This window comes from Poromitra crassiceps, assembly GCF_964638095.1.
Source record: "Poromitra crassiceps genome assembly, chromosome: 10".
NCBI lineage: Eukaryota > Metazoa > Chordata > Actinopteri > Beryciformes > Melamphaidae > Poromitra > Poromitra crassiceps.
The window spans coordinates 9,579,115-9,605,873 of NC_139631.1; the positions used below are offsets into that span (position 1 = coordinate 9,579,115).

General features: G+C 42.2%; 2 protein-coding genes across 2 annotated transcripts in view; one reads left to right on the top strand and one right to left on the bottom strand.

Moving 5' to 3' along the window:
* LOC310783838 (uncharacterized protein) overlaps positions 1 to 18,450 on the top strand; it is a 41,847-nt gene extending 23,397 nt beyond the window's left edge. The window contains exons 13-20 of the mRNA XM_083644735.1: positions 799 to 975; positions 3,062 to 3,235; positions 7,531 to 7,692; positions 9,712 to 9,888; positions 10,025 to 10,186; positions 10,334 to 10,476; positions 11,735 to 11,864; positions 13,368 to 18,450. Coding sequence (XP_083500861.1) covers positions 799 to 975; positions 3,062 to 3,235; positions 7,531 to 7,692; positions 9,712 to 9,888; positions 10,025 to 10,186; positions 10,334 to 10,476; positions 11,735 to 11,864; positions 13,368 to 16,897 — 4,655 coding nt within the window. The 3' untranslated portion in view covers positions 16,898 to 18,450. The remainder of the gene's footprint in view (positions 1 to 798; positions 976 to 3,061; positions 3,236 to 7,530; positions 7,693 to 9,711; positions 9,889 to 10,024; positions 10,187 to 10,333; positions 10,477 to 11,734; positions 11,865 to 13,367) is intronic.
* A 7,701-nt stretch (positions 18,451 to 26,151) lies between these two features.
* Positions 26,152 to 26,759, bottom strand: part of LOC310783836 (Rieske domain-containing protein-like) — a gene marked incomplete at both ends in the record, with an annotated part of 11,141 nt that continues 10,533 nt past the window's right edge. Inside the window, one exon of the mRNA XM_083644733.1 lies at positions 26,152 to 26,191. Within this exon, the coding sequence (XP_083500859.1) occupies positions 26,152 to 26,191 (40 nt within the window). The remainder of the gene's footprint in view (positions 26,192 to 26,759) is intronic.

Genomic DNA, 26,759 nt, shown 5'->3' on the forward strand with positions numbered 1-26,759 from the left:
TATGGTAATTAAACATCAAAACACCCGCGGCTTATAGTCCGGTGCGGCTTATAGAAGAAAAAAATAGTCACCTTTGAAGGTGCGGCTTATAGACCGGTGCGTCTTATAGTCCGGAATTTACGGTAATTTAATTTCTATTCAGAAATTTATTTGAGAGGTCGAGAGTATGAGAAAGTGCATTTGCACAGGTAGGAAAGTGCTTGTGACACGGCGCTGCAGCCAAGAAGAACGCCCACGGAGGGAGGAGTTGAGCAGAGGGGAGTTTCCTGCTGTTATGGAGGAAATTACTGTTCAAAACTATTGTTTAGGTCTTACTGATGCCAAAAATGAATGGTTAAAGTGACTGTTCTATCGAATTTCACAAAAAGCCGTTTATCTCTGAATATTTTTTCTGACGCTAAAACCATGCTGTATTCAATTGCTAATGCTTACATAACTACTAACTCTACAAACTAACTCTTTTAGACAGAGAAAGTACACATTCTATTAGTACTTTTGAGATATTGTATGTTCACAAACTCCAAGCAGAAAAGAATCCTCGGCTCTTGTAAAATGAGCCAGAATCCTCAAAAAACGGCTTGGCAGAAGCTACCTACAGCAAAAAAAAACGGCTGGCAGTCAATGTGTTAAGGTGAACCTTGAATCTTGAAAGTCTGGAAAAGTATTAAAAATGAATTTTATCATTTCCAGGCCTGGAATAGTTTGGGAATTTGAAAAAATGTCTGTTAAACTATTGAAAATCTTGTGGTTGAGGTCCGATACACAAATAATTCTAGCTTTTGCTTCAACCCCATGTAGGAAAAGCAAGCAAGCAGGCAAGACCTGCTAAAGATGCTACAACAGGCTCTTGTAACACCTCCTCATCCTCTCTGCCTGTTGGAGAAGCCAGACCACAAGCTCTTGTGAGAATCCACATCACACCTGAAAAACCCTGCCATGGCACAACCTGTGCTGCTGATATCACATCTAACTCAGGTACTAATAAAATGGTATTTCCTTCAACATGATGGAATATAACAATACTGCACTGTGAACAAAGATACTTTTGGACTTGATTATATCGCACATCTGCCAACAGATGAAAATATTTTTAAACTGAACAGTTTTACTGAAAAGGGGCCATAGTTAGGGATAGGAAGGTCATAGAGAGTTGTGGTTCGAGGGGTGGGTAGAGGGAGTGGCTAGGGGGATGTGAGTGGTGGAAATGGTTGTGGGGATCTAGGAAGGGGGGTCACAACCGGCTCAGTAATGGGGCGGGTTCCCCCTCCCACCTTGCCCGCAGCTCGGCTGTTGCGTGGCCTCGCCTGCCCTATTGGCGCATGCGCAATGTCTCCCTCAGGCTCCCTCTCTCCCTCAGTTTATCTCCCCCTCTCTCCCTCCCTCAGTCTCTCCCTCCTCTCTCTCCTCTCTCTCCCTCGCCCTCAGACACACTCCCCCTCTCCCTCAGTCGCTCTCGTCTCCGTCTTTCTCTCCCTCAGTCTCTCCTCCTCTCTCCCCCCCCTCTCTCCTCTCTCCCTCTCCCTCAATCGCTCTCGTGCGTGTGTGTGTGTGTGTGCCACTGATGACATACTGATGACATCAGTGATGTCACAATGCCTATATATGACATCACTGATGACATCATCACTGATGATCATTATTGATGACATCAGTGATGTCAGTGACATCATCAATGAACTATAGCCGTGTGTGTGTGTGTGTGTGTGTGTGTGTGTGTGAGAGAGAGAGAGAGAGAGAGTGAGTGAATTTATGACATCACTGATGATGTTAAAAATGAATTGGATCATTTCCATGTCTTGAATAGTTTATGAATTCGATTTTTTTTTGGAAAACAATGGAAGGTCTTGTGGCTATTAACACATTCACTGCCAACAGTTTTTTCCAATCAGTAGGTAGCTTCTGCCAAGGGTTTTTTTGAGGATTCTGGCTCATCTTTCAAGAGCCGAGGATTATTTTCTGCTAGGACTTTGTGAACACAAAATATCTCAAAAGAACTAATAGAATGTGTGCTTTCTCTGTCTAAAAGAGTTAGTTTTTATCATGTTCTGTTATGTAGGCATTAGCAGTTGAATACAGCATGGTTTCAGAGATTTTCAGAGAGTTTTGAGATAAATGGATTTTTAGAACCACCTCACGTGCCTGTGATTATGGGTGCCCTTGGGCAAGTGTGTATACTGTATTGTGTTTGTGTGTGTGTGCGTGCGTGCGTGCGTGCGTGGGTGATTCGATAGAACAGGCAGAACAGTCACTTTAACCATTTATTTTTGGCATCAGTGAGACATCAGACATCTAAACAATATAGTTCTGAACAGTAATTTCCTCCATAACAGCACCCCCACCCCCCTCTCCTTCAAACTCCTCCCTCCGTGGGTGTGTCTCTGGTGGCTTTGCAGCGTTTGTCACAGGCAAGTCTCTGCTGCCTGTCTGTGCTGCCTGGCTGCTGGCGGCCGCTCGTCGGGCTAGTCTGGATGGGGCTCGTTCGTTTCTGGGTTTTCGGTTGTGAGCAGGGATGAAGCTGCGTGCGATTCTGGGCTTTCTGCTGGTGTTTCAAAGTGTGTTGCACCCAGAATCTATTTTTGGAATCCCCCACCGTTGTGCGCCAGCGCGAAAGCGTTTTCGCCAAACCATTTTCATGAGAATGGCTTCCTCAAGCTTTTTCCTGGTGTTTTTGCTCGGCTTCCTCTAGTCTGGAGAGCACTGTCGCCACTTAGTGGGTCGGTAAAATAGGTTATACACATTCAATAGCTCCCATATATTTATAGGAGATGTAAAAGGGTTTGATCCACGTCCCACCGTCAACATTTTTTTTTTTTTTTTTTTGACGAGATAACTCGTCCACGGCAGTCAACCGTTGGATTTTTTTTGACGAGTTGACTCGTCGACGGCAGTGAACGTGTTAAAGTGAATCTTGAAAGTCTGGAAAAGTATTAAAAATGAAATTGATAATTTCCAGGTCTTGAATAGTTTGGGAATTTGATTTTCTTTTTGGAAAACTATGGAAAATCTTGTGGTTTATGTCCGATACACACATAATTCTAGCTTTTGCTTCAACCCCATATAGGAAAAGCAAGCAAGCAGGCAAGACCTGCTAAAGATGCTACAACAGGCTTTTGTAACACCTCCTCACCCTCTCTGCCTGTTGGAGAAGCCAGACCACAAGCTCTCGTGAGAATCCACATCACACCTGAAAAACCCTGTCATGCCACAACCTGTGCTGATATCACATCTAACTCAGGTACTAATAAGATTGTATTTCCTTCAACATGATGGAATATAGCAATACTGCACTGTGAACAAAGTTACTTTTGGACTTGATGATATAGCACATCTGCCAACAGATGAAAATATTTTTCCTTAAACTAAACCGTTTTACTCAAAAGGGTTATCCATAGCTATGGATAGAAAGGTTGTAGAGAGTCGAGGTTCGAAGAGTGGGTAGAGGGAGTGGCTAGCGGCATGTGAGTGGTGGAAAGGGGTGTGGGGGTCAAGGAAGGGCGGGCACAACCGGCTCAGTAACGGGCCGGGGTGCACCCCACGGACATTATCCCACAGACTTTATCCTAAAACCGTGAGTTTTATACTGCTTTATTTAGTGTGTTTTTACTAGTCTTCTTTACCGAGAGCGTGTGGTTTCGAGAATTAGGAGACCTCGGCTTGTACTATTTCCGTAAAAACCTTGTGTTGTGAATGATCAACACTAACAGAATCATAACCTACAACAAACAGGCACCACCTTACCTCAAAACAGGCTGAGTGCACCATCGGCACAACTCCATTGGGGAAACTGATTTTTAACTACGAGGCATTAGATTTAATCTGCGATAACATTTATCTTCCAAAACGAAATAAATCATAATCGAAATGCCACGGAGGCATTAGCTAATCACCACAGAGCTGCACGAATCAGTTAATTTGCTCGTTTTCTCCCCAGTATGACAATGTTAGAGCAAGCGCTCTGAGTATGAACACCTCCGCCCGAGCGTGGAGTGCACTCTGCCTCGCGCTGCCTTCCTGGGGTATGTAAGCTTATGTTCACCCGGCTGTGCTGCTCAGAGCCTGGCTTCTGTCAGCTGAGGTGACTGACTCGTCCTGGTTCTTCAGATGTCCGAAAACGAAAACCAGATTTCTAAATAGCTGTTATTTTTGATAAACTGAGCACACAAGGGTAATCTAAATGGTTACTTTGACCGTCAATTTTTTTTCCTAAACTTATAAAAGTGACATATTAACCTTTAACACTTTCAGTGCCACGGCCCTTGGGCAAAAGGTTGCTTGCTGTGCCACATAGGCCGCAATGCATTTTAAAACAGTCATATAATTTCTTTAATAATTACTATGTAAACACTGAACACGCACAAATAACGATGAGACTCTCTTCTATCACCTGCAAAAAAAAGTTTATTGATCCCATTTTCCGTTCTTTAGTTATGAGCCGGAGAAGATAGCTTGATTGAACGAAAAACAGAGCTTTTTTTCTACGAGCTGAGATAATGAGCCTTTTGTGAAATTAAACATTTCAAGCACATCACTGACTCTGAAGCTAATTTTCTGATGTAGTCACACCTCAAAAATAATTTCCTTCAATAAAACAGTGAAGGCAAGGGAATTTTGTTTGGAAGAATAATATTTTTAGCTGAAACCAGCAGCGCTGGCGCCTGCATGCGCTGCTGGTTGCAGCTTCTTGCTGATCTTTTGCTGCTGGTGGGCATCGGATATTCTGGCTTGCGTTTGCCAACCCTGTCCTGCTGTCTGGGTCTGTGTTGTGTACTTGGCTCTGCGTGCCCACCTCCCCCCCTCCTCCTCCCCCCCCCCCGTTGTGGGAGGAGTGTCTCTCTGCTCTGCTGTTCTCTCTGCCTGTGCTCAGCACTGAAAAAGTCCGCTAGATCCTGCTTTTTTACAGCCGCGTGTACCAGCTCCCATGCTTCGAGTTGAGAATAATAACAAATCCACGGCTGATCATGTGTTGCAGCGGACACGGAGGCTGTTGCAGCGGACACCGAGGTACTCAATTGTGATAGCAGATTGGCTGCTGCAGGGGCACAGCTAAACGTTGCTTCAATGAAGCCGCTGCATACGGACGGATGCGATGCGATTTCCTTCCCCCCAATGACTTCTTCTGTGTGTTTCACTCCACGTTCTCTCATCTGGAGAGCGCTGTCGCCACCTAAGGGTTCTGTAAAATAGGTTAGACACATTCAATACCTCTGAATATTGTAAGAGGCGATGTAAGAGGCATAGATCGACACCCCCCCGTCAAAAAAAAAAATTCGAGTTATTGACGCCATTTGGCGTCGCTGGCACTCTACGGTAAATTTCTAATGACGCCATATGGCGTCGCTGGCACTGAATGTGTTAATGGCTGTAGGGCAAAACCCTCATAGACTGTTTTCACAGAATGGTCACTCACTCCACCTTGTCTTTTTCTTCTTCTGTAAAAAACTGCAACAGGAAGTGAGCTGGGGTTCAATTTAGAAGAATGTTTTTCTTGTCAAGTTAAAACCGTCTACAATTTGTGATTGTTTTTCAGTATTGCTTCGTCTCTACTCTTGATGTGACCGCTGTGCTGCATAAGTCAAATTCCTCATTTGTAATCTAATTACTTACCTTGGCTCTTGAAGTTCATCTTGAATCTTGAAAGTCTGGAAAAGTATTAAAAATGAAATTGATAATTTCCAGGTTTGGGAATTTAAAAAAAAATCTGGAAAACTATAGAGACACTGCATGAAATAGGCCACGCCCATCACAGGGGAAAGTGCTCCATTCACTCCAATAGACCAGCGTAATTTTCTTTGAATTTGCGCAGACAACAAATGTAAAAAATCACCAATTAAAGTTTTTTTGTACTCGGGAGCAAAACAAGGAAGCTGTTCAGAAGAAAAATCTGGATCTAGCTGTCAATGAAGTAAGTTGGAGTGTTCATCTTCCGTATATAAGATCTTTGCGTGCAACACGCGACATAGGAGAACGCCAGGATTAGGGGTGGGCGATATGGCAAAAATATCATATCACGATTTTTTCAAGCAGGATCACGATCCACGATCTTATCACGATTCTTTTTCATATTTGTTTTTAAGACTACTTTGCAAGTTACTGAACAGTACAAGTACAACCAAACTAATTCCAGGGTTCGTACGGCCATGAGAAACCTAGAAAACTCATGGAAATTTAAAATACAATTTTGTTTTATAAATATTTTCATATAATTCATTTACGCTGAGTTTCCAATAATTCATGTGCTAAAAAAGAATGTTCACAAGCATGAAAACACTATCTATCTATCTATCTATCTATCCATCCATCTATCTCTTGGTTCACTGATATTTATACAGTAGGTTTGGGCGAAGGGACGAATATATTGGCTATCTGCGATTGAGTTGCGTGATTGTCATTTGTCAATTTGCTAATTTAATGGAGAGAGAGAGAGACCGACAGACAGAGCATGGGGAAAGAGCAGAGACATGCGGCTCAACACACGCACACACACACACACACACAACGTTGAGCTTTAAGCAGTGAGAGAGAGGCGGGGGGGAAGAAAATAAGGTGGAGCAGAAACGCGCTCTCCTGAGAATACGAGGCAGCAGGATGAGGGCAGATTAGGAGCAAATATGCGTCCTCGCATTTAAAATAACTGCCAAGTCCGACTGAAGCAAATGAAACTCAAACTATCAAAAAGAGGAGCCGAGATTCAGACACTTTTTGCACGATGAGTTTCCGCTCTATCTGCCTGTTTGTCTCTCTGCCAGTGCCCGCATGTCTGTTTAGTGTGCGTGTGTGTGTGGCATATCATTTTTAACGCTGTTCATTGTGTTTAGGCTATCGTCCGGCTCCGTCCCCAAATTAATTAACACCATTTTTAACATCCCTGGGATGACGGGAGGTCCTTGTCAAGGCATGCCCTGGTTAAGTGTGTGTGTGTGTGTCAAACCAACTACCCCTCCGCTCCGTGTTGTCATGCTGCTGCACTTTGCAAAGTGAAAAGTGGCAGGGGTGGAAAACTTGGGAAGCGTCTTTCACACATAGAAATGCAACTGATAGAATGTGCACTGCATGTAGCGTGATTCTAACGATCTGTCTGGAAAGGCAGATCGTGGAGCCATTCTGATCGTGAACAATCTAAGATCGTCATATCGCCCACCCCTAGCCAGGTTTGGGGGGGAGTTTCAGGAAGCAGAAAGTCAGCAGACAAACATTGAGATCAGCTCACGTCTCGTCTCGTTGAGATCAGCTCACGTCTCGTTCGCAGTTCAAATGAATTAAGTAAACGCACACAACATCTCATTATTTGACACAAGCCAGTTCCTCCTAGATATCTGCAAAACTATCTGTATCTGACCAGAGTTATTTTGTTCGCCCGGTTAGCCACGGTTTATTTTGCTAGAAGGTGGCACGATAGTTGGTCCTTTGTGTTTTCCCCCGTGTTGGGAGTGGTTTCTGAATGACGACGTGTTCCACAGTGTCTCTATGGAAAATCTTGTGGCTTAGGTCCGATACACACATAATTCTAGCTTTTGCTTCAACCCCATGTAGGAAAAGCAAGCAAGCAGGCAAGACCTGCTAAAGATGCTACAACAGGCTCTTGTAACACCTCCTCACCCTCTCTGCCTGTTGGAGAAGCCAGACCACAAGCTCTCCTGAGAATCCACATCACACCTGCCACAACCTGTGCTGCTGATATCACATCTAACTCAGGTACTAATAAAATGGTATTTCCTTCAACATGATGGAATATAGCAATACTGCACTGTGAACAAAGATACTTTTGGACTTGATTATATCGCACATCTGCCAACAGATGAAAATATTTTTTCCTGCGATGACTTAAACTGAACAGTTTTACTGAAAAGGGGCCATAAAAAAAAAAACTCTCTCGTAACGGGACAAGCCCCGTCTTTTATTGTCACACGAACACCACAACACATGCATGCGGCCACAACACACTCATGCTGACGGTGGCCGGTGAAAAGTGTCCTCTGCATTTAACCCATCCAGGCATGTCCTTTCCTCCGGGGGGCAGGCCAGGAGCGGTGGTTGCTTTCTCGTACAGCGCCCGGGGACCAACTTCGGATGTTGTCGTCACTGGTCGGATGACGATGACGATCTGATCTTCTGCATGTTTTTAGTGGGGGGGTTATATACGGAGGAACCCCCTGGGGGAGCACGGGGAGAACATGCAAACTCCACACAGAGAGAAAGGCCCTTACGACGAGATACCCCACCTGGGCAGTAGGCACTGAAGATATGGGGGGGAACACAACCACAGCGCCCACAGTGTCCCAGGCGAGAATCAAACTCAGGACCTTCTGACTGTGAGGCGACAGCTCTACCACTGAGCCACCGTGCCCCCATAGTTTTGGATAGGAAGGTTGTAGAGAGTCGGGGTTCGAGGGGTGGGTAAAGGGAGTGGCTAGGGGGATGTGAGTGGTGGAATGTTGTGTGGGGGTCTAGGAAGAGGTCACAACCGGCTCAGTAACGGGCCGGGGTGCACCCCACGGAAGTTATCCTACCCTCCCTGCATACTTGCACTAAGTCAAATTCCTTGTTTGTAATCTAATTACTTACTGTGGCTATTAACACGTTAACTGCCAACGACGTATTGATACGTCAAGCAGAATCCAACCGTTGACTGCCAGCGACGTATTGATACGTCAAAAAAATCGTTTTTTTTTTTTTTGACGGTGGGGCGTTGATCAATCCCTTTTACGTCTCCTATACAATTATTGGAGGTATTGAATGTGTATAATCTATTTTACCGACCCACTAAGTGTTGACAGTGCTCCCCCAGACGAGCGAAATCAAAGAAAAAACTGCCGTGGGAGCAAGCCATTCAAGGAAATGGCGAGGCGATTTTACAGTAATCCAGACTTGTCTTGCCCGAGAGCGGCCGCGCAGGCAGCAGCACACAGAGAGCGGAGAGCGATTTGCAAAATAGATTATAGGTGAAACACACTTTGAAACACCTCAGAAAGGCCAGAATCAACATCTGCCCATCGCCCACGCATTCCCCGGCCCATCTTGACTCGCACAAGGAGCGTCCGCACGCAGGCAAGCAGGCAGGCAGGCACGCAGGCAGGCAGGCAGGCAGCAGCAACGCGCTTCTGACACGCCCGCTGTAGAGCCAGGAGGAAGGAGGAGAAGACACACGGAGGGAGGAGTTTGAATGAGAGGGGTGTTTCCTGTTGTTATGGAGGAAATTACTGTTCAAAACTATTGTTTAGAATGTCTGACGGTCTTACTGATGCCAAAAATGAATGGTTAAAGTGACTGTTCTATCGAATTTCACAAAAAGCCATTTATCTCTGAATAAATTTCCAGACGCTGAAACCATGCTGTACTCAACGGCTAATATCTACATAACTACTAACTCTACAAACTAACTCTTTTAGACAGAGAAAGCACACATTCTATTAGTACTTTTCTGAACTTTGTGTTCACAAAGTCCAACCAGAAAATTATGCTCGGCTCTTGTAAAATGAGCCAGAATCCTCAAAAAAAGGCCTGGCAGAAGCTACCTACAGTAAAAAAAAAACGGCTGGCAGTCAATGTGTTAAAGTGAATCTTGAAAGTCTGAAAAAGTATAAAAAATTAATTGATCATTTCCAGGTTGTGAATAGTTTGGGAATTTGAAAAAATGTCTGGAAAACGATGGAAAATCTTGTGCTTTAGGTCCGATACACACATAATTCTAGCTTTTGCTTCAACCCCATGTAGGAAATGCAAGCAAGCAGCCAAGACCTGCTAAAGATGCTACAACAGGCTCTTGTAACACCTCCTCACCCTCTCTGCCTGTTGGAGAAGCCAGACCACAAGATCTCGTGAGAATCAACATCACACCTGCAAAGCCCTGTCATGCCACAACCTGTGCTGCTGATATCACATCTAACTCAGGTACTAATAAAATGGTATTTCCTATATTTGGAACTATTCAGAATCTGAAGCGCTTTTGCCTTTAGTGTGATATGTGTTAAATTAATTTGTCTGTTTGTTTTTTTACCTATCTTGATTTCATTTGTCTTTGAAACAGTAAGTCTTCCACAAGGTATTAAGCTGCCTCGCCAGAGTAACCTTCACAAGAGAAATGGACGTGGAGAGACTCATCTTCACATAGCATGCAAAAAAAGAAACCTGGAACTAGTCAAAGCCCTCATTCAGGCTGGTTTGAATGTCAACCTGGAAGATAATGCAGGTATTTAACTATGTCATCCAGTTGCAATTCATCACTCCCAACAGTTAATTAAACAATAATGAAATATCAATAAACAAAACACTAATTATTTCATGTGTTTTAGCAGAATTTAATGACAAATGAGTAAATTTTTACTGTAATTATCAGGCTGGACAGCCCTCCATGAGGCAAGTGCTGCTGGCAGTGAGGATGTGGTTCAGGAACTGTTGCACGCTGGAGCTGATCCTAACCCTAGAGGCCCTGGGGGCACCACACCCCTACAAGATGCCGTCTCCTCGGGCCACTACCAGGTGCGTGAGGAACACTTTTAATAGAAGGAATGAGACTTTAAAGAAGTAGCCAACTGGGGTTTGAATTTGCCTTACAATATAGATATACAATAGATTAAAAAAAAATCACAAAATTACAATTTACAGTGTTCCCACAGGTCCTTAAGGTTTATTACGTTTACTAAAGTGAATGTTTTCTAATATCCTACATCTGGGTGGGGTGGGGGGGGGGGGGTTGGGGTGTATTACGTTTACTAAAGTTAATGTTTTCTAATAGCCTACATAATTATATCAATCACCTACAGACTTTTCAAACAGATTTGATTGCATGATGATGTTTTCTTTGTTGTGTTTGTGAGGGCCAGATTTTCTAGTATTCAATATTTTCTTTGATTTTTTTTTACCCCTAAAATAATATTTTACATCAGCAATGGAGCTACAACACTGATCAGATCCAATTGTATATAGGCTATCTATAAATCTATATATACTGTAGATGATATATTATTATAAGATATCAAATTAGATCATATAATACAATTAAGAGAATAGCCTATATGATTGATAATATAATATGATATTTAGGTGATTGATTAAAAGACACAAAAACATCGGGCTAAACGGGTAAATAGCCTATTTTTTTGGGGGGGGGGGGGGGGGGGATATCATAAAATCAAACAAGTAGGCTATTTGATTTTAAGGTGTAGCCTACACCAACACATCATCCTGCAATGAAATATGTTTGATAAGTAATCCTTTATACTTTTGCCACTAACAGCTACAGCGAACAGGCTCGCTTTTCCACGCTGGCCCTATGCTAGGTTTCGACCTAGCCTTGTTAATTGTTGTCTGTGAGCTTCTGTAAAGCCTGCTAGCTCTCATTAAAAGAAATCTCTGTTGTAACGGCAATTAACCTTGATCTGTATCTCAAACTATATGTTGTGCTAGGTGACTTAGGTCCTTGAATCCAAGGGAATTGGGGCTGGAAAGTCATTGAAAATACCTTAAATTTGATGTTTAAGAAGGTATGGGAACCCTGATTTTAGGTACGAGTAGCCCACCGCACTCAAGGAGAAGCCAAGTCAACTACCATCAATTTAGGTATAGACTGTTTTCATGGAATTGTGTTGCTAGGGAACAGTTTGGAACCCATCTTATGTCCTGTCAGTTATTGTACTAGCAAAACCCTGCAACAGGAAGTAATCTGGGGGCAATTTAGAATGTTGACGTCGATGTGAAACAGTCTATAATTCATGAAATTTGTATTTGTGTGATCCAGGTAGTTCTGCTCCTCCTCCGGCATGGTTCAAACCCCAATAACAAGAGTGACCGTGGCTTCAGTGCGATGGACATTGCACAGGGGAACATCAAAGTGCTTCTCTCAACCTTCCTGGGACCTTCTGTTACACGTGAGCCACCTACAGCTACCCCTTAATTTTCCTCAGAGTCCTGTCTCTGCCCTTCCTGTTCAGAAATATTTATAGTGATACTGGAATTTAGAAATTGGACTGTCGTGAACTTTTCTTGGACAGCAAAATGCCGTTCAGCAAACGTGATACATAGGAAATAGACTAAAATAGCCTATTATTCCGATACATAATCAGATACAATACTTCTAAAATAAGTGTTACGTCAAGCAGGCAGCAATTACAAGTTGTACAACCGTTTAAGACATGCAGTTGTAATTGTTGCTGAGTGTGTATTTCGAAAAAAAAAAAAAAAAAAAAGTCTGGAAAATTAGGAAAATGTTGTGGTTCAGGTCCGATATACTCGCAATTCTAGCTGCCTCCACCGGCGATAGCTGTGGCCGGATTCATGTTTTCTGGTTGTCCGTCCATCCCATGCTCGTTATAGGAACGCCTTGAGGGAATTATTTCAAATTTAGCAACAACAGTTCAATGGGTAAACCCAAAGAGGTTCCTGGATCACTCGAATCACTGGAAAATTGTTTTAATAAGGTGCAGTGACTAACGTTTCAACGCGCAGCGTCTTCATCAGAGTCAAACTGTTTGAGTCAAACTGTTTGACTCTGATGCCTGCAGCCTGGGAGACTGTTACTAACTTTAGTTGATGATGATGGACCGTATTTACTGTGTTTTTCAAAGCACTGTAATCGTTGTAACATAGTAATCACGGTAACGCGGTTTTAATGATAATTCAAATTTGAAACGGTATTACTAACCGTAAGGAATTTTATCACGGTTTATCATTAAACAGGTTATCGTTTCATCCCCAAGTGAAAGCTTGAACACGGACTAACGTTACCATCGACCATAGACCGTAAAAATATATGGACGTAGCTACCGTGACGTCACCCATTGGTTTTTGGACTCCCGCGTTGAAGCCTCGAGGTTGGCAGTTTCACCTTCTTGGTTATTTAATTGGAGCAAGTTTGATGTGTTGCCAGCAACACACCCGACCACGACTGAACAATGTCGGCCCATTGCTTTTGTCTTATCCACTTGACTTTGTCCATTGTTGCATTTCACCGGAAACCCGAAGTGTTCCCAAACAGGCAACTTTAACAATCAGGGAGTGTCTTCTCATCTGCATTGGCCATGACGTTCACTATCGCTAATGTTAGCCAGAGGCTAGGCTGGCTGCTGTATGCTCAATGTGTGAAGCGGAGACTAAACAAACTTCTGGTCCGCCACGTAATATGTTTGTGTGGGAACTCGAATTTATTTTATTTTCCCCCTGTACCAAAACGGTCCGGTACTGAATACGTGTACCTTTACACCCCTACCGAGTAGTTGAATATTCTGGTTCAGCCCTAGAATCGTGACACATTTGATCATATTTCTGTTGTAACTGCAATGTTAGCATCACTGATCTCGTTAACATTATGACGTAATGGTAACCAGCTTAGGTTAACTTATAGTGACATTCTTCCATGTATCCATGTATTTCAGTCTTCCGTACAGATGTCCAGCAGCCGTTGGTCAATGAAGAAGAGGTTCCCCCTGAGCAGCAGGACATGGGAGGCGCCCCCAGTCTGAACCAGGAGGTCCAGACTGATCCCCCACACATTAAAGAGGAAAAGGAGGAACTCTGGACCAGTAAGGAGGGAGAGCAGCTTCAATGGCCAGAGGAGGATGATATCAAGTTCCCATTATCTCCTATCCTTGTGAAGATTGAAGATGAAATGAAGTTTGAGGATGATGAAGAGAAACCTCAGTCTTCACAGCTTCATCAAAGCCAAATTGAGGAAAACAAAGATGCAGAGCCTCTAGTCAGCAGCTCAACTGAACAGGTGAAAACAGAAGATGAGGGAAAGGACTGTGGAGTATCAGAACCAGCCAATAACTTAGATCCAGCTAGTCATTTACAAGCAACTAGTGGTGGCAAGACTTCAGACTCTGCTGAAGATGATGAAGAGAACACTCAGTCCTCACAGCTTCATCAAAGCCAAACTGAGGAGAACAAAGAGGCAGAATCTCTAGCCAGCAGCTCAACTGAACAGAGAACTGAAGCTGATGGAAAGGACTGCGGAGTATCAGAACCAACCAAGAACTTAGATCCAGCTAGTAATTTACAAGCAACTAGTGATGGCAAGACTTCAGACTCTGCTGAAGATGATGAAGAGAACCCTCAGTCCTCACAGCTTCATCAAAGCCAAACTGAGGAGAACAAAGATGCACAACCTCTAGCCAGCAGCTCAACTGAACAGAGAACTGAAGCTGATGGAAAGGACTGTGGAGTATCAGAACCAACCAAGAACTTAGATTCAGCTAGTAATTTACAAGCAACTAGTGATGGCAAGACTTCAGACTCTGCTGAACCTGAGACTGAATGCAGTAATGATGGGAAGGAGGCAAGGGAACCTCAGTCAACCTCAGGTTTAGACTCACTGAAGAAGAAAAAAGTAATTGAAAGTCATAAGAGATCTTATACTGGGGAGAAGGACTGTGGAGTATCAGAACCAACCAAGAACTTAGATTCAGCTAGTAATTTACAAGCAACTAGTGATGGCAAGACTTCAGACTCTGCTGAACCTGAGACTGAACGCAGTAATGATGGGAAGGAGGCAAGGGAACCTCAGTCAACCTCAGGTTTAGACTCACTGAAGAAGAAAAAAGTCATTGAAAGTCATAAGAGATCTTGTACTGGGGAGAAGGACTGTGGAGTATCAGAACCAACCAAGAACTTGGATTCAGCTAGTAATTTACAAGCAACTAGTGATGGCAAGACTTCAGACTCTGCTGAACCTGAGACTGAATGCAGGAATGATGGGAAGGAGGCAAGGGAACCTCAGTCAACCTCAGGTTTAGACTCACTGAAGAAGAAAAAAGTCATTGAAAGTCATAAGAGATCTTATACTGGGGAGAAGGACTGTGGAGTATCAGAACCAACCAAGAACTTAGATTCAGCTAGTAATTTACAAGCAACTAGTGATGGCAAGACTTCAGACTCTGCTGAACCTGAGACTGAACGCAGTAATGATGGGAAGGAGGCAAGGGAACCTCAGTCAACCTCAGGTTTAGACTCACTGAAGAAGAAAAAAGTCATTGAAAGTCATAAGAGATCTTATACTAGGGAGAAGGACTGTGGAGTATCAGAACCAACCAAGAACTTAGATTCAGCTAGTAATTTACAAGCAACTAGTGATGGCAAGACTTCAGACTCTGCTGAACCTGAGACTAAACACAGTAATGATGGGAAGGAGGCAAGGGAACCTCAGTCAACCTCAGGTTTAGACTCACTGAAGAAGAAAAAAGTCATTGAAAGTCATAAGAGATCTTATACTGGGGAGAAAGTCTTTAGTTGCTCAGATTGTGGTAAAAGATTTGGCCACAAGGAAAATCTGCAGAAACACATGAAACTCCACACTGGTGATAACCATTTTAGTTGCTCAGACTGTGGTCAAACATTTGGTCGTAAAGTAAACTTGACACTACACATGAAAGTCCACACAGGAGAGAAACCATTTACTGCTGGCAAGACCTCAGACTCTCATGAATCTGAGACTAAAGACCGTGATAATGATCGGAAGGAGACTAGGGAACCTCAGTCAGGTTTAGACTCACTGAAGAAGAAAAAATCTTATACTTATACTGGGGAGAAAGTCTTTAGTTGTTCAGATTGTGATAAAAGATTTGGCCACAAGGAATATCTGCAGAAACACGTGAAAATCTGCACTGGTGATACCCATTTTAGTTGCTCAGACTGTGGTGACACATTTGGTCGTAAAGTAAACTTGATACTACACATGAAAATCCACACAGGAGAGAAACCATTTACCATTAACGGGGAGAAAGTCATTAGTTGCACAGATTGTCGTAAAAAATTTGGTGACAGGGAAAGTCTGCAGAAACACATGAAACGCCACACTGGTGATAAACCTTTTAAATGCTCAGACTGTGGTCAAACATTTGGTCGTAAAGTAAACTTGAAACTACACATGAAAGTCCACACAGGAGAGAAACCAGTTACCATTAACGGGGAGAAAGTCTTTAGTTGCTCAGATTGTGGTAAAACATTTGGTCACAGGGAAAGTCTGCTGAAACACATGAAACGCCACATTCTTGATAAAACGTATACTTGCTTAGACTGTGGTAAAATATATAATCACAGGGACACACTGAAGCAACACATGAAACAACACAGTAGTGAGAAAAAAATATTTACTTGCTCAGACTGTGGTAAAACATTTCATCATAAAGTAAGCCTAGTGAGACACATAAGAGTCCACACAGGAGAAACATTTAATTGCGCAGACTGTGGCAAAAAATTTCGTCATAGAGTAAGCCTAATGAGACACAGGAGAGTCCACACAGGAGAGGAGACTAAGAAACCTCAGAAAAAGAAGAAGAAAGTCCTTAAGAGCTCTGATACTGAGGAGAAAGTCTTTAGTTGCTCAGATTGTGGTAAAAGATTTAACCGCAATGAAAATCTGCAGAGACACCTGAAACTCCACACTGGTGAAAGACCGTTTAGTTGCTCACAGTGTGGTCAAACATTTAATCGTAAAGAAAACTTGGACACACATATGAGAGTCCACACAGGAGATAAACCATTTAGTTGCTCAGAGTGTGGTAAAACATTTGGTCATAAAGCATCCTTGAAGGTACACGTCAGAGCATTGCACCAAGGGGGTAAACCATATAGTTGCTCAGACTGTGCTAAACGTTTTATTGATATTGGACACTTGAATAGACACAAAAAAGTCCACACAGGGGAGAAACCATTTAAGTGCTCAGAGTGTGATAAATTTTTTGCTACTAAAGAAAATTTGAAGAGACACACAAGAGTACACACAGGGGAGAAACCATTTCGGTGCTCAAACTGTGCTAAATGTTTTCGTTGGAAGGCAGACTTGAAGACACACATGACATTCCACACAGGAAAGAAACCGTACAGTTGCAGTGTTTGTGGAAGATGTTTTCGCCAGCATACACATCTCAAAACCCATAAGTGTCATGGTAAGAGCAGCAGCAGGTGAAGCTGCAGAGCTGCTGGTTGAGCTGAACAGCTAACACAACAATAAACTAGACGCATCATGCATCATTCAGGAAGAAATCCAACCCCTTTTAGTCTGTGTTGTCGTAAGGGATGCAGCCTTCCCCGGTACAATTTTAAAATAAAACTGATACATTTTATACAATACATTTTTTAGATTGATTTAAGATTCTTATGTTTAAGTCAACATTTGCTGAGTTATAGTTTATATAATTAGCACAACTTTTATTATTTTTCTCCCCCCCCCCCCACTTCAGACTGAATAGTTTGTCTGATTTTGTGTGATTCTGTCTGTTCAACCGGCTGTGATCCTTGGAGAGAGAGATGACTTATGTTTATAGCAGGAAAATATAGTATTTCTGCTTTGCATCGTTCAAGAGATTGTGATTAACATTGTACAGCTACTACTGATATATATATATATATATATATATACACAAACGCGGTGCGACCTGCCCCCTCCGCCCTGGATATTATTTCTAAATCTTTTTTTTGTGTGTGGTTTTACTCATACCATTATAGCTACATAACAATCTCTTACAGAAGTTACTTAAATAAGATTGCCGGTCTCTACTGATTATTTCCCCTTGATTTTTTTATGACAGACTTGATGACATATTGATATTGACACTGCTTATGCAGCTTCCAAATACACGTTCTGCTACTATTCTCTGCTCCTTTCATACTGCTCTGCTCTCCACTGCATTTTTTAAGGGGAACCTGAGGGGGAATGCCGTTCCCCCTCTTGTTCGCGGCGTTTCCTTTAAATATTTAGTCTGGGAACTCCATTGCCAGGCGTTCGCCCCATTTCCACCACTGTGTATGGGTGATTTCGGGCACTTTCGTGTCCCTGGGATGTATTTTTAAAATTTGTTTTCTCTCTTGTTATCATTGCTTACTATGCTTTATTACTAATCTATACTTTATAATTTACTTGGAATCTTTTTTTATCTATTTTTGCACTGTTATATGTTGGAAATTCACCATTTTCACCTGGTCCATGAGTTTTGATGTTTGATCTTGTAATTATCTAATAAAGAAATTACAAATAAGATAATTTTTAGTATGTATTACTATAAGTACAATTGAATACATTATTTCCGCTCAAATATTTAACTTGAGTACAATTTGAATATGTATGTCCCTTAATATTTCTGTCATTACCACCACCACAAACATTTTTGCAGTACAAAGTTTTGTCAAAGTTAATTTGGTAACCATGGCAATCTATAGTGACACTCCAGCAACATGGCTGTTGGAGGGAAATTTTCCCATTTATACTTACGAGTAAGAGTATTTTGATTGCTGTAGTTTGGTAATGTTTTTGATTTTTACAGTAATTTCTTGATATTTGTATGTAAATTGAGTAGAATGTACTACGCAAGTATGGAATTTGATTTTAGTATTTTCCATGTCTGGAAAAGTATGGAAAAAGGAAAAGAGTATGGAAAAATATTTGTTTCCAAACTATTGTCTATTGTGACTGACTATGCGTTTTTCTAAATAATAAAATTCTGAATAAAAAATTGATAATACAAGCGAGTGTTTCATCATGGTATCATAATGTAACATGGATTTTAAAACCATTTAGTTACATAATAAACATCTAGCTGGAGGGATCAGCCGAGCAGCATTTTCGTAAACAAACCGTGTCACTGGGTGGCAATGGCAATGGAACCCTGAGTTTGTGCGTCTGACTCTAGCCGGCTGACCGTGTTTACAATTTAAAAACGGATATTTCACACAACTTTAGCACAACATGCATATATTATACATTGAACTCTTGACCTAATTCTGCTCAATATAAGTGATGTGATGTATACTTTTTGAGATAACGTTTGGCACAACTCATACTAGTAAACTGCCACGGGGTTATGCATTTTTGGGTGGCAGTGACATCATGCTGATTCATCCACTTACATAGTAACTACAGTGTAACATATTTACATGTTAAGTACAGTGTGTAACTACAGGCGTGCAGGCTGTATTCTAAAGCATTGTCAATTCCCCCATACTTACATAGTAACTACAGTAGCCTACAGGTGTGGTACCCCATACTTACCCTGTAAGTACAGGTGTTGTACCCCATACTTACCCTCTAAGCACCTGTGTGGTACCCCGTTACCCTGTAAGTACCGGTGTGGTACCCCGTACTTAACCTGTAAGTACAGATTTGGTACCCTGTACTTACAGGGTAAATTCACATCTTGTACCCCGGTCCCGGGCTTACCCTGTACTTACCCCGTAAATAGCCCATACTTACCCTGTAAGTACAGATCTTGTTACCCTGTACTTACAGGGTAATTTGCTAGCTGTATTCTAATTTACCAAAAGCTCTGCCTGGCAGGCCTGCTGGAAGTCACTATACCCTGCTGGTCCACCCAGCCGGTGCGAAGCAATAATCGCGTAAGTGTAATTTGGAAAATCCTGGAGCGAAAAGTGTAAGATTAAGCACAGGTTATTTTTATGGTTTATTATGGTAATTCACGTTGAAAAAATTAGAAAAACATCGTCGTGGCACCCAGAAACTCAAATACTCCTTAAACGTCTGCTGGGGTCCACCGGCACGCCCATTGACTTCCATTAAAACCGCCTTTTTGAGACCTCCAGGAAATTCTTACAAAATTAATGTATTTAATTTTTTTCAGCGGGCATCCTGTACCAAATACCTTGAAATTTGACCTTAATATCTAACCTTCGGGTTGATTGAACATTTGGTTGAGTTACAAGGCTTCAATTCCATTGCATAGTTTTCCCATTGACTTCAATGTTAATTTTGCAAAAAAATTCGACTCCCAGCCACTTTCCCCAAAAATAATTATTTTTCTGATCTTACACCTCTCAGTTCGACTCAAGACATCAAATTTGTAGTTTCTATTGTGTTTGCCCCCCCCCCGCTATTTCCCCAGCACATCACACAGCACAGCACAGCAACCAATTACATGGAGATTTACATGAAAAGTACCCTGCAGTTATCAATCATGGAAAAATGGTCATATGACCTGGGAACGCGGATTTTCCGGTGCAAACTAATTATTTGAAGCTTGGCCCTTATTTGATTCCATAGAATGAAGCTCATTTGTGTTTCTTGTGAAAACTAGCTGGAAGTCGAAAATGGGCAGTTTCATGTTTTTTTTTGTAAAACTTACCTTAGTTGAAACTACATCGTATCTCCGCGCCCGTTCGTTGTAGAGACTCATGACGAGCATTTTCGGAATCGGCGTCAAAAAGTGACTCTAGATGTGTAATCTTGTCGCGATCATTGCCGTTCTAAGAGGTTTCAATGACTTCCGCGTTGAGACAGGCAAAAGCTGCGAGGCGCAGCGGGCCACAGTAACATCCGATGCCCACGAAGGAGCGCCTTGGGCGGCGGAGGCGGTCAGAGCGTCATCCATGGAGGCCAGTTCTGTGCTCCCTCACTCATGGCCTAAATGGTGTCGCTCAAGCGTGTGTTTTGAGCAGGATGTTCAACTACGCATATGAGGTGGGAGGAATGGAATCAGGAACGGATATGGATCGATAAAAAATAAGAAAATACTTACTTATAAATATAAAAAACAAGTACTAATATCAAGATCCATGAAAGTTAAAAAAATGCAAATTTGCAATTCTCAAAAGATGGAAGCTGGGATAAAGTAATTCCTCCGCCAAAAATGTCATCAATCCATAGCTATGATAATCCCACCACAGCGCCACCAGGTGGTATTCATGGGAAGGGAAAAAAATAATATTTTGTGTTTTCTACTGAAAATTTTATTGTACAGAAAATACAGTAAACTGGCATTTGAGGGGTTAAAATTCAGTGAGCATGAAATGTTGATATGAGGTATGAGAGATGAAGTTACCAATGGATAAGAATCAATAAAAAATAAAAAAAATAATTAATTAAGACTATCAAAAATAAGAATTAATATCAAGGTCCATGTACATGGACCAGCAGACGTTTAAGGGTTAGCGGGTTAGCAGGGTACAAGGGTTAAGCAGAGGGTGCTGGGAGGAAGGGACTCTCAGTGGGGCCCGCAAGACATTCAAAACTGACTCAGGATCGAACCCACAACCTCAAAAGTCACTGAGGCTCACCCACAAGCTCCAAACTGCTAGACAACAATCCAACTCTCTGAGCTAGTGGGTCATAGTGTTATGACAACAATAGACAACAATAGTGATTAAGACTAGAAGATTAAAGTATAGTCTTTATGCATCTTAAAATATGTTTTGAAGGGACCATTTAAGTTGAATAGTATTTTAATTATATTAATATGACGTGTTTCTATTCGCCTTGCACAGAAAACCTTTTACTTTTATAGGCTACTTGAGTACATTTCAGAGCCTGTACTTTTTTCCTTTTACTTGAGTAATTAAGTTGAATCAGTACTTTTGCTTTACCAGTCTTTTTTTTACACAAATAACTGTACTTCTACTTAATCAGAGCAACAATGTGATTACATTTGGAATGACAAGAAAAAATTACACGTCTGTGCAATAGAGTAGGCCGAAATAACTCAGATATAGGGTCTGCAATTGTAACGTTCCAATGCAGTATCTGCTCACGTTTGAGATACTTCTGGCTCGCCTGGAAAGAATGTGGGAGCAGCCGAGTACAGTCAGTCAATCAGAGGCAGAGAAGGGCGGGTCATGCCTTCGCCTAGCTTTGGCCATCATGGGAGAAAAAATATCGCTTCCCGTTGCTCTCAATGAGGAAAGGGGGCTGGCGCTGACAGAAAAAATGCTATACACACACACACACAGCCACACACAGCCTAAAAATTCACAAGACATTCTCTTTATGAACCAAAATTTTATTCAATTTATAACACATTGAAAAGAAAAAAATATCAACTTTTAAGTAATCTATTACACAAAATATTCGATGTTGACTCAGTGCAAATTATTATTATTTTTTGTATTTTTAACTTCATGCAAACTGTTTTCTGAAGGTGGAGCAAACCAATTATTTCAAGCCTTATTCGCCTTACACCATTAACATTTTACAACAGCTGACATCGAAAAGCAAACTACTTAAGAAAAAGGTTAACAGAAGTAGCTGTTGCTCCATATGGAAGCAGACAATTTAATGAAGTATAAAAAGTACATCAGTTTTCTTATTAGGACACCGTTTTTTTCAGCACAATCAAGTGCTAACATTCAAGACATGTAAGAAGGATGATAATATAAATAAAAAACAGAATTTAATTTTTGAACGTGGGAGGAAAACTGAGTCAGGGTGAGGTTTGGGTTAGATGAACATACAGTAAGTAGGCTGAGGGAATGTTTTTCTTTGTCGTTTCTCGTTTCTATTTTTTGTTTTCTTTTATCTGTATTTTGGCTGTATAAGCAATAACATTTTCTTGGTATGATGTATCGCTGTTCTCTAGTGGTGGCAGCAATGACTAGTGTGTTTGATGCAGCTGTACTTCTTTCTTGTTTCTGTCTGTTTTTTAATGCTGTGAAAGTAAGTGCCATTGCATGTTGTTGACATGCGTGTTGTTTGTGTCTGAGTATTGTTATGAAATCAATAAAACAAAATTAAAGGGCTACTTCCCTTTGGAACATTAGAGATATGGGAACACCATATTGTTTTGTGAGTTGTGTATTTCTGTCACTTGACTCTATACATTATTACAATGGGAAAATCAGTATCCTAAACCACGTATTGGACAAAATCTAAGGTTTGCATCTCTCTTATAATTTCTTATATTTCTGAACTATTAGAGCATACATAGATCTAGATTTTGACTGGAAAAGTGAGGGGGGGGGCGGATCCCCTGAACTCCTGAACAGAGATATGAGTAGGGGTGCGTCCTGGTGGCTCACCTGGTAGCACACGCACGACGGAGGCTCGGTCATTCGTGCTCCGGACGCGGGTTCAAATCTGAGCCAAGATCCATCCCCTCTCTCCCTCCCCCCACATTGAACAAGGGCAAAAATGCCACACACAAAAAATCTTGGCGATATGGGCAAAATCAGATATCACTATGTTTTGACCAAATGCCTCAATATCAATATTGAGTTATTTATTTATTGAGACAATGAGATTTTTGATAAATAATCAGTAATGTGGATACAAAAGCGAGAACAGTCTGGTAAGTTCAGAAAATGACCACTTTACTGTAATGCAGCCTTTAAAACCAGGAAGACTAACCTGATGCTGCTAAATGGTTTTGTTTTGCCCTGATCTCATGATCTTGCGCAAATCTAGCTGCCTTGCAAGGTTAGGAAAAGAAAAGATTACACTTATGCCATATCACCACATCCAAAATATAAGCCCATATCACGATATCCATATCCTATCCATATATTGCCCAGCCCTACAGCGATGCACTTTTTACTTCACTCCATGTGTCCAGTCTGGGACAGATAGGGGCATGGAGAAAGAAAGGTAGGTGAGGAAGAGATGGAGAGAGTGGGAGACTGTTCAGAATTATCTCAATTGTAGGCTATCCTTTGTTTGATTAGCCTACCCGCTCTACCTATCAACAAGTGCCGTTTTGTTTTTTCATTATTTTGCACTGGCTGTAGCCTATATTTAGTATATTATGTAAAGAAATTGTTTAAAATCCAACCATTAACATGTATGTTAGATTCTGAGTATGTGTGCTATTGTTTCCAAATAATTGCCAGAAGATTAGCTAAGTACTACAATTAAGACGAAACCCAGACAAATTCAATGCACAGCATTTTATTATAATTATTGATTTATTATTACTTTTAGATACTGCTGCATTAATGCCGTAGATATTGGCCGTGGATGTCTGGATTTGGAACAGTTAAAAGGCAGTTGGGGCAGAGCAGTTGCTGGCTGTGACGTACAGAGGCATAGAAGCAGCTCAGCGTAGGCGTGTGCTGTCAGTCACACACCATACGGTAGGACTTCTTGCCTTGCTTTACATGACATCAGGCTCTCTCATAATATATATATGTATACTGTATGCATGGTTATTTGCGCAGATATTAACATTCCCTCCCCAATTATACTTGCCTGACCAATTTATCCCCATGCTGCCCTATTGGCTGCTCCACCCTCTGCCGATCTGCGGAGAGCCGAGACTAGCACCATGCTTCCTCCGACACATGCGCAGTTACTAGCTGCTTTTTTTCACCTGACAGGGGGAGCTTCACTGGTAGGACGTAGCACGCGGGAGGATCACACTATTCCCTTCTACCCTGACCGACCAGAAGAGGCACTAGTGCAGCGACCAGGCCACATACCCCCAATCCGGCTTCCCACCCTCAGGCACAGCCAATCGTGCCTGTTTGGATGCCAGACCAAGCCGGAGGTAACACGTGGATACGAACCTGCCACCCTTGTGTTGGTAGGCAAGGAATAGACTCAGCTCTCAACCTTAATCCGTTTCACTACTGTAAGACTGAGCATATTACTATTTAAATATTTTCATAACGTTAGGTGGTGCTGTTGGAAGCCTTGCATCGGAGAACCAATCATGAGTGTTGTGGGCGGGCCTGCTTTCTGGGGGCAGTGACGCTCATGCAGAATATGCACAGTAGCAAGCGGACCACTTCCGGGTAGGACAAATTATTGTAAAATAAACAACAGGTATAAACTCTCTTTGCAGCACATCAGTGTCTTGCTCTATATTGGAACTATGAAACATTGCCGCTACCAAATAAAATTCTAATAATAAATGTAGGCGTCTGCTGCCGGCCGTTCTCGCCGGGCTCTGAACCAGATTTGGAACAGTAAATTCCCAGACGTTTGGTGGTTAGGTGGCACTGTTGGCGCCGCTCACCAAACGTCTGGAAACCGAGACTAGGCAAGGAATGGACCGCTCCACTAGATACTAATATTTCTAGTGGGCTGAAAATCACATGTGGCTCCTTTGACTTCAGTGATATTTGATGCCCAGTGACAGTGGTACATCGGGTACTGTTAAGTTTCTGTTTCATGACGTCATACACATAGCAGTGTGAGCTGTGATTGGTCTACTTTTGTGGGGACAGACAAACCCTGTTCTCTAGACAGCTCAGCCTTTGGCCACACCATAAAAATGCAAATACAAATTCCAGAATCTGCTATGGGACCTTAAATTGTTGCCCATCAGCCCCTCTCTCTCAGACCCCTTTCCTGTCTCTCCTCACTGTACAAACAAACAAAAAGAAGTGAGGACCAACGCACTAATCCTGCTTCATGAGACAAAGGCCCCAGCTCATAAAAACAAGACCACAGGAAAAAAAACAGAAGCTTAAAGTAAGACTTAAACACTAGTACTCTCTGCAAATCTAATGTGGACAGACATGTGCTTCTTCAGGTTTGAGCTGGTGGTGAACCCTTCTCCACAGACGCTGCATCTGTATGGTGTCTCACCTGTATGGATCCTCATGTGTACTGTCAGGTTCGTTTTTTTAGCAAAAGCTTTCCCGCAAGTGTCACACTTATACGGCTTTTCCCCTGTGTGGATTCTAGTGTGCAATATCAAATGTGAGCCGTGAGCAAAACTTTTTCTGCATAAAAGACATGTATACGGTTTCTCCCCTGTATGCACTCGGAGATGGATTGTGAGAGATGAATTGTGGGCAAAGGTCTTCCCGCAGTGAACACAGCTGTACGGTTTCTCTCCTGTGTGAATTCTTAAGTGCGTTTTCAAAATGCCACCACGGCTGAAGCTTTTCCCACAAGTGTTGCAAGTGTATGGCTTCTTGCCTGTGTGGGTGTCAACATACTTGGCGTGGCTCCCATGAGAGCTGAATCTTTTTCCATAAATTCCACATTTGAAAGGATTTTCACCAGTGTGGGATCTCATGTGAGTTCTTAACCTACTCAAGTAAGAAAACTCTTTACTACAACTGTTGCACTTGTGAGTTTTCTTGTGTGGTTTCAGCTCAGTAATCCTAGTTGATCCTGCGTTCCCACCGCTGGATGTTCTGTAACCTAGGCTCTCAGCGACTTGCCAGTTGTGAGAGAGGAGCTGGAGGTCACTGTCTGCTTCTGATACTGCAGAGCCCTCTCTGTTAGATTCAGATGAGATGTTGGCAAGAGCCTGAGCCTCGTTCTCTGCTGCACTCTGAGTCTGGTAAGGATCTGAATGCAGAGACTGATGTTCACTGGGGTCACTTCCATCACAAGCAGGAGTCAAACTAAAGATATCAGCCTCCTCCCACAGTAAAGGCTGCTCTCCCTCCTGACTGGTGCAGAGTTCCTCCTGTTCCTCTTTAATCTGTGGGGGCTCTGGGGCCTCTTGACGCAGACTCAAGTTCCTCTGCTGGTTATAGTGCTGCTGGTCAAGGAGAACCTCCTCCTTGACGACAGGTGGCTGTGGGGCTGGGGGGTATGAGGGGGAAGGAAAAAAGGATGCACTCTTATTATAGTTGTAGAAAAAGGGGACACACTTGATAAAAAATAAACCTTATTTACTCTTGGCATTTTATCCATGAATTCCGGAAGCTTGCACTTTGCAGTCAGCTCTGCCAATTAGAAGATTAACACAAAAGAGTAAACCCCGGTTTAACTGCACGCGGCTCACCAGCCAAGAACTGAGAATGATGAGATCCAAACTGGGCTGCATTTAAGGTGAAAGCAAAGCATTACATACATAATCTTGAGAATATCGTCGGTGATTTTTGTTTTGTGGTCATATGTGTGTATAGGCTACTGTCTGTTCTGTTGTGACCTATATTTACAGTCCATGGTTGTGACACATGACATGTCTCTGTTCGATGTTAACGTTACTGTGCTGACACGATGATGTACCGGAAGCAAATTCCACCGACCACGTTCGTGTGGTCATTAATAATAAATGGTTGATTGTTAATTGCTTCACAAAGAATATAGCGTTACAAATAGCATTCTGGTTTTACAAACCTGGTCTGTGTAACGTTATTATCTCAGG